Below are 8,103 nucleotides of genomic sequence, written 5' to 3' on the forward strand. Positions count from 1 at the left end.
GGCAATTGATTAGTCTCAGCTTCTCCTCCCAGCAGAGATCCGATACTTTAGTTGGGATCAAACGGACGAGAGACTAAAGGAGGGGGTCGATGGGCAAGAAAGAATAAAGGGGAAAAATAATAAAAAAAAGGAGAGAGAGAAATGAAAAGAGAGAGAAAACTGGGGAAAGAGAGGGAGAAAGGAAGGGAGGAAGAGTCAGGAAGAAAGAGAGAAAGAAAGGAAAAGAGGAAAAGAAAGTGGGAAAAAAAAAGAAAAAAAATAGAGAAGGAGAAAGAGAAAAAGAGAAAAAGGACAAGGAAGGAAGGAAGGAAGGAAGGAAGGAAGGAAGGAAGGAAGGAAGGAAGGAAGGAAGGAAGGAAGGAAGGAAGGAAGGAAGGAAGGAAGGAAGGAAGGAAGGAAGGAAGGAAGGAAGGAAGGAAGGAAGGAAGGAAGTTTGACTTGGCACACTGGAAGAACGTACAACATTTGGATCGAACATCTGCGTTTTCCTTCCAATGAGCAAACAATTTAAAAGGAATATATGCATAAATACACACATGTATAAAATAGCATGAAATGATTTACACTTGATTTTCCGAGAGCCGTTTTCTGCCCATATTTACAAGGCGGGGCTCCATTTGCTAGTTGTACATCTGTTCCATTCACGTGACATTCTCACAAAGCTCCAACATCTGGTCAAAATAAACCTCCTTCAGGTACCTGCTTAACTTTTCACATGTCAAAATCCCTTCCCCTCCGAAGATCCCCTTTCCCCCACTGCTGCAGTGTGCGGATCGCTCCTTTCTTGACTGCTCGGTTAATGACCCTGCCTCATCCATCCCAAACAGAACAAAGCCGCCCTAAACATGAGGGGGCGACCCCGGCCCTTCCCGACTCATCCGTCCCAGCAGCCCCTGGCTCCAGGTCTCCCCTCTTTAGGAGAGCGCAGCGGGTCCCCTTCCAGCGCAACTCTGTGCGTGGGGATCTCGCACGGCAGCGAGAGGGATAGCAGCATCCCCGAACTCGGCAGTGTTGCTCCAACGTTTGTAAAGCCACATAATGAGTGCTTCATTATCCAAACCCGATAGCGTTATTTTTTATTCCTATTGTTAACTGCTGTTATCATCGCAGCACTGTTGATTTCCGCGTGGTTCGTCAGAACAATTTCAGAGAGAAACGCGTCCTTGCGCGGCACGGGAGAACTTTCACGAAGTTGCTGCAAATATATTACGACATCTTTCTGAAAGCAATGAGGAAGTGTTGTTCCCCACAAGAGCCCAGCCTCAACAAGAGGGTTCGGAGCTGCTAAGCGGGCAGAGACCGAGACTTGCGGTGTGGACATGCAGCTTTCTTCCTGCTTTGAATGTTTGGTTTTGTTTTGCGTTTGGTTCGGATTTTCGGATGGGTGCTATTGTCACTATTATATTTCCGCTGCTTTATTGTTCCCGTTCTGTAAAACTCGCAATCTCGGACGCTTTTTTTTATACGCGGCCTCTTAGCTGCATTTAAAAAAGAAAAGGGGACATTTGTACTCTTGATTGTAACCTGCTCCACCTTCCAGTGACCTGCCAAATGCTCCTGCGTATTTTATAGACATCTGGGAATTCCATACATGCCTTAAACTCCAATTACACACCTTCTTCAAAGGACACGTGCTTTGATTTGCCAGGAACATTAAGTGGGCTGAAGCCGAGAGAAGCTGGTGCACGAGTTAATGCGAAATACATCCTGTGCCACGTTTACTGCGGGCAGCTAACGCTGTGCGGCAAATAAAACGAGTCCTAGTGGAACGTGGGTGCTGAAGCCTCTTTTTTCCCCTCAGCCACCCGCAACTTTCTGTGGGGTGGCTTTCCACTCCCACTACCCCAAGACGCCTGTCGATGGCGGAGCGGTCGGTTCCCCGCCGTGGCAGGTGAGGGCTGCGCCTTAAGAGCTGCGGCTGAGCTCTTGGGGGGTCGTGCAGGGAACAGAGCCCCTTCCCCACCCCTCTCCGGAGCTACGGGACCCAGCGGTAGCTCTCTGCGAGCGGCAGGTGCCGGCGCTGCCGGCGCCGCAGGTGAGCCCCTCTGCCCCCGGAGCTTTCCGCGTCGTTTCCTTGATTTTTGTACCCTCCTCTCAACCCCCCACCCCTACCTCGCGTTTGTTTGTTTTGCTTAAAATTACAGATGCAGGGAAAACCGCCTGACATCATAGGAGCGGGACAAGCGTGCGCTTTGAAGGGCTCCTGGGCAGGACTTCAAGTGAAATCATACGCCTGGGAGGAACCCGATACCGGCCTGGAGAAAGCAGCGGGGCGGCCCCTGCCAAACCGAGGAATGCGCGAGGCCAGCGGCCGGCGCCCCCCGCCCCGCAGGAGGCGCAGCTCCGGGTCCCTCTTCTCGTTCTGCTCCGCTCCCAGCACTCCGGGACAGCCGGTGCGGCCGGGCCGGGGAGGTGAGCGGGGAGTGATGGGCCCGGAGCTCCTCTCCGCACGGGTTCGCGTGTATGTGAGTAAGTAGGACTCCCGTAGCGGTGCCTCGGAGAGAGAAGCAAAATCAATCAGTACTTCCAAAGTTAATTTGCTGACTGCGAGAATGTTTAAAATTCCCAGAAGAGGAATTAATATTCATCAATATATTTTTCCCCCTTTGAGGAAGCCTAACTCCAGCTTAATCACTTTTGGCTCAAGCTCTAGGAGAGCCAGGCCTACGCAATCCCCAGCTCCAAACCAGGAAAGGTCGCATTTGTGTTTTTCAATCGGGATTATCTCCTTTTAGTGAAGCGGAGGTGGCATTCAGCAGCAGGGAGAGAACGCGGGAGCCCACGGTAAGGCGGGTGTCCCCAGGGCCGTGTGGGACCCACGGACAGCTATAGGGGATTTTCTCACCCACTGCACGCAGTTTGGCGATGGAGTCAGTCCAGCTGGAGTTCAACAAGCGGAGCTGCTCTGGATAGCTCGGCCCGTTTCTCCGGGTTAGCAGAGCGTGTCTCATGGCTTCGTAAACGCGTCGGGATCCTCGCCTCGTATCCCGCAGGTAACCCCGCGCGCAAAGCGCAACGAGCATCATTTCTCCCCGTTCATTTCCCAATCTGCTTCATCCTAAACGAGCCACTCTCCCTAAAGGAGCCCTTTCCCTCCTTTGTGATTCTGTCCCGTAAAGAACGCTGACTCCCTCTCCCCGCTCACGTCTCCCAGCCCCGCTGCCCCTCTGCTCCCGCAGCCACACGTTACCTCCCAGCGGCGACCCACAGCGGGACGAGGATTCCGGCGAGGTGCAGAGGAGCAGAGGGGCCGCGGGGGAGGCAAAGCCCCTCGGGAGCTCACAGCGGGTCCGCGACCACCGCGGCCCCCATTCAATTTCCACGTCCTCGCTAATCCGGCAATACAAACAAGCGCTGCGGGCTCTCTACTGTAAACATTGCTCACTGGCCTAAAATATGCACGATATTAAATTCATTAGACTGTTATGTCAGCAATAGAAGGTAATATGGGGATATGGAAACAAAAACATTCAAGCAATAAAGTCAACTGAACCTGGGCTACGCAAACAGGCTCTGCTTTGAACAAATGCCCCATCCTCCTTGCCCTGGACACCGGCTGAGTCCCGGCTGCCCGACCCCGGCTCCGCAGGGGGGCTCTGCAAGGTTTCCAGGCAGCACTGCGCACCCGCGCAGCCTCCGCGGAGGAGCAGAAAGGGGGATAGGGGAGCCGGGAAATGAGCGAGGGACAGCAGAGGAGGAATCAGCTGCGGGTGTTAAGGGCTGGGGGTGTTTTTTTTTCTTGGTATTTTTTGTTGCTGTTTGAGCATCTTCCTCTTTTCACCTTCCTCCTGAGCCCTCAGGTCTGGAGATTTCCTCTCTCTTACACGGGGGTCTCGCCGCGCCCTATGTGTAGAAGAGAAGAGGGCGGGTTAGCGCATCCCCGTGTGTTGCACAACGAGAACGTGATCGCCAGTCTATATATTATATGGAAGACCCTAGAGAGCAAGAGCAGTCAGACATCACTTCCACCGGAAAACTCCACTCGCTAGGCACTTCCCTATTGCAAACTCACTTTCTCTTTGCCTGCGAATGGACGGATCTCTGCTTAAAACAGATATCTTTTGCTGAAGGATATGGGCAAAGCCGCTTGGGGATGGGCTCCTGCCTCCCACCTAGGGCACGGACAGGGAGGAGGGAGTCCACCGTGCCCCAAAGCCTCGGTGTGCAATAATAAAGCTGTCCCAATAAATAAAGCGCCTGTGTCTGTCAGTAGCCGGTTTATTTTCGTTTTTCGCCTGGTTTGTTTATACTGTGGCCCCTCTCTCTTGGGTGCCTTTAAGCCCAACTAGCGGGTGTTTATCTCCAGCTCCCAGCCGGAGTTCTCAGAGAGACCAAACCTGAAGGTTGTTAAAATTTCAATCATATTTCTTTATTGCAGAAAAATAATATACAATGATATTTACAAAACAATCATAAAAATAGGAATGCATTTAGACACCGGATCTATTTGCATTTTAACATGGGTCATCAATAAATAAATAAAATGTTTATTTTTTTTTCTCAGAGGAAAAATAATAATAATTAAAAAAAAAATTAGGAACCGGGTATATAACAGCTCGAGCCCAGCTTATTCCCCCCTAAAAAAAAAAACAAAACAAAACAAGTTTTCATCTCTACAGGAATACTTTGGTTGGGTGTTTGCTTTCACTCAAGAATGAAGTAAAGTCCACAATAACGTACTTCCTCTCTTCAGTGGCTCATAGGCACGACCTCTTGGAAATGCATGCATTAAAAAAAAAAAAAAAAAAAAAAAAAAAAAAAAAAAAAAAAAGCCAAAACGACAGCAACAATACAAAAAAAAAAAAAAAAAAAAAATCAACAACAAAAAAAAAACAAAACATAAAAAACAACAACAACAAAAAAAGCCACCTAAAAACAGGCAAATTAAAAAAAGGAAAAGATAGATTCCAACATTCTTCGTCAAAATTAAAAAAAAAAAAAATTGGAACGCTTCAGACTTCTATCAGAATGCAGAGATGTGTGGATTGTACCGACGCCCACCGGATAGGCACTGTCCAAGCCCTCGGCTCTTTCACTTTCCTTAAGTGCTCCCCACGCCCTGCTTTCACTTTGGATGCTGCTCTTTTAATTTCCAAGAAATTCTTGGCACATTTTTTTTTTTTTTTTTAAGACAAGAACAACAACAACACAACACGGTATCCAACTTCAGAGTCTCTAGATTGTCCATTTTCTCCTTCTGTGGGAACAATGTAATCTGCAAAAACCCAAAGAGGGCGGAAAACTCGTTACTGACGATGAAAGGTATGCGCAGAGCCCTCTACACCTCACTGTCTCCGCAAACACAAGCACGGTGAGAGCCTAAAGGATGCGAGACGCGTGCCCGTGCTGTGCCCGCGGTGTGGCGGCTCCGGGAGTCCCCACGGCTGCTGAGGCAGCGAGGAACTCTCCATGGGCCTCGCGTGGGTCCTCGCCCGAACACTCGCGGCCGGGAGCCACCCGCAGTCCCGCAGCGCAGCGCTCAGGCCGCATCCGCCCCGCGTCCCCGCCCGCAGCCCACCCACCCCCGCGGCAGCGCCCCGCCGCGCGTGGGACCTGCATATGAGGTGGCAGCCCCGCGTAGCGGCCCCGTTCTCCCCGCTGCAGGCCGGGCTCCTCGGGACTAGCAGGCCCCCTCCTCCTTCTCTCCCCCCCGGCACGCGTGGCTACTCACGACGCTGCCCCCTCGCCTTTCCCCGCCGTTCTGGGGGTCCCCGCCTTACCTAGGGCTCCTGCCGGGGGGATGCGTGGGGGAGAAAGCCGCCTGCTAGTGGGATGCGGACATGGACCAGGCGCCCTCCATTCTCCACACCGAGAAGGCGTAGCTGAGCCGCTCGTGGGCCACATAGCTGCAGCTTGCCATCTTGGAGTCCAGCTCGTCGCTCTGTAAGACCTGGTAGAGGAAGTCGATGTACCTGGCCGCCAGTTTGAGGGTCTGGATCTTGCTCAGCTTGTCCGAGGGCAGCGTGGGGATGATCTTCCGCAGCGCGGCGAAAGCTTCGTTCAGGGACTGCGTGCGCTGCCTCTCCCGCACGTTGGCCATGACCCGCTGGGTCTGCAGCTCCTCGTAGGACTGCGGGCTGCCGCCGCCGCTGCTGCTGCCGCCGCCGCCGCCGCCTCCCGCGCCCGCCCCGCACTTCTTGCCCCGCTTGCCTTGCGCCGGGCTGCAGGGCTCGTCCGCGGCCCCGACGGCGCCCCCGGCGCTGCGCCGGCTGGAGCGGCGCTTGCGGCCCCCCCTCTTGGCGCTGGGCAGCTGCTGGCGGTCCGGCTCCTCTTCGCTGTTGCTCAAGCTGTCGTCGGCGGGGGAGACTGGCGAGTTTGACTCGTCCTGCTGCATCATCTCTGGGGGGAGACGCGAGAAGCGGGCCGGGAGGGGGGGGAGGGCAGGGAGAAGAGGGGGGCACCTAACCCGCCAGCTCCCCCTTGAGCGGCTGCTTCGCTGGCCTGCGAGGAGAAGGAGGAGGAGGGAGGGAGGGAGGGAGGACCTCACTTTGGGGGGAGGGGGGATGGCATCGGGATCCAAGAGGAGGAAAAAAAATGCCGAGCAAAAAAAAAAAAATTAAAAAAAAATCCCTCCCGATCCCTCCTTGGAGCCCCTTCGAGGTGTCTGGGATTGGGAGAAAGTTGAAGACTTGGAGGTTCTTATAGCTCCTGCTGGCGGAAAGTTTGGGGGCAGCAGTGTCATTGGCCTGACGTGGAGAGGAGGGACTTTTGCTGAGTTTTATAGGAAAGTTTCCGCTTCCCCCCCTCCACGCCCTCCCCCGATTATTTTTTTCAAGCCATTCACAAGTGATTCGGCCTTCCTCCCACCCCCCCACCCCCCCACGGCACACGCATACCCCTATCCCAGCCCCTTTCTCCTCTCCCCTCTCCGCTATTTCTCTCTCAGACTCCCTCGGCTCGCTCTCGGTTGGGGGGTACTGCTGGGGGCCGGGAAGGTGGTGGGGTGCCCGGTGTGGGGCGGCGGAAGGGGCCTAAAGCCTCGGTGTGCACCGCTCCAGGGGGGCTGCCTCGCAGCACCGGGGCACTGCTTCAAAATCTCGGACGTTCCCTGCTGCAGCGGGCACGGCTAACTGCAAAAGGGGGAGGAAGGGGAAAGTCCCCGCGGGGAGCATCCAGGCACATCCTGGTTGTGTCCCGCTCCCATCTCCGACCCCCCTCAAAGTCCGGCTTGCTGAGGCGGCCGCACATTTCTGGGCCGGGAAGAGGAAAAGGGACAGCCCCGTCCTGTCAGACTGGAGGACTGCTCTCGGAGAAAGCCATATGCAGGGCTCGAAGCGGCAGGGGAGCTCAGCACTGGTTTCGGACACAGGCGTTAGTGCCTGCGCTTGTCTTAGGAGGACTCTGGGCAGGATCCGCATCCTTCCAGCCTAGCCTGGCACTGCGGTGATGGGACTCTTTGCCAGCTCCATGTATCCCCTGATCGCACATTTCAGTTTGCCCTCCTCGAAGGCACCCGAATTTGTTCCTGGGAACCGAGCGTATTTATTTTCAATTATATTAGTAGGCAAAGCAATTTCTCCCCATCCCCCGCCTTTGTGTCTCTGTCCCGGCTTGCTGGCAGCACCGAGCAGGTGGTATATCTTGTTAACAACAGCTCACGTTCGAACGGGGAAAGCGTATAAGAGAAAGGCAGAAGCTGCCAGCCGGGAGTAGCCAGGGCCGTGCACCGCTGGTACTCCCTGTGAAGGCACCGCACGGCCGCTTTCACGGCTGGGGAACCCCAACAGTAGCGCTGGGGCAACACTCCCCGGCAGCGACTTAAGTGGGTGTACGAGGCGGATTGAATAACTGAATAACGGGGAGTGCTATGGCTGAGGGTGAGGGGGAAATCCCAGGGGGGAAAGAAAGAAAAAAAAAGGAGAGAAAGAACAAAAAAAAAGAGGCTTCTTGCTCAGGGAGAAAAGAACCGTTTGTTCCCGCTGCCTGCGGGTTCTTTCCCCTCTGCGAGGAGCCAGGACCCCGAGACAGCCGCCGCCGAAGGCACAGCACGGCCCCGGCTCAGTGCGGCCCGGCCCGGCCCCACCGCAGCGCTCGGAGCCTCCCGCCGCGGTCAGGAGCTGCCTCCCCCTACCCTGCCGGGAAAGCTTGCCCCCACCGGACTTC

The 8,103-nt window shown here is 54.6% G+C and overlaps 1 protein-coding gene across 1 annotated transcript; it reads right to left on the reverse strand.

Annotated features, from left to right (window-relative positions):
* Positions 1-4,344: 4,344 nt before the first annotated feature.
* Positions 4,345-6,594, reverse strand: TWIST1 (twist family bHLH transcription factor 1). Its single transcript, XM_052693880.1, has 2 exons — positions 5,721-6,594; positions 4,345-5,215 (listed from the first exon to the last, which is right to left on the reverse strand). Exon 1 carries the CDS (start codon positions 6,335-6,337, stop codon positions 5,765-5,767), a length of 573 nt encoding a protein of 190 aa, XP_052549840.1. The 5' UTR covers positions 6,338-6,594; the 3' UTR covers positions 4,345-5,215; positions 5,721-5,764.
* Positions 6,595-8,103: the final 1,509 nt, after the last annotated feature.

This window comes from Tympanuchus pallidicinctus, unplaced genomic scaffold, assembly GCF_026119805.1.
Source record: "Tympanuchus pallidicinctus isolate F22 unplaced genomic scaffold, pur_lepc_1.0 scaffold3, whole genome shotgun sequence".
In the NCBI taxonomy this organism is placed as follows: Eukaryota; Metazoa; Chordata; class Aves; order Galliformes; family Phasianidae; genus Tympanuchus; species Tympanuchus pallidicinctus.

Coding starts and splice junctions, on each gene's coding strand:
- TWIST1 (XM_052693880.1), bottom strand. CDS start 6,337: ATGATGCAGCAGGACGAGTCAAACTCGCCAGTCTCCCCCGCCGACGAC.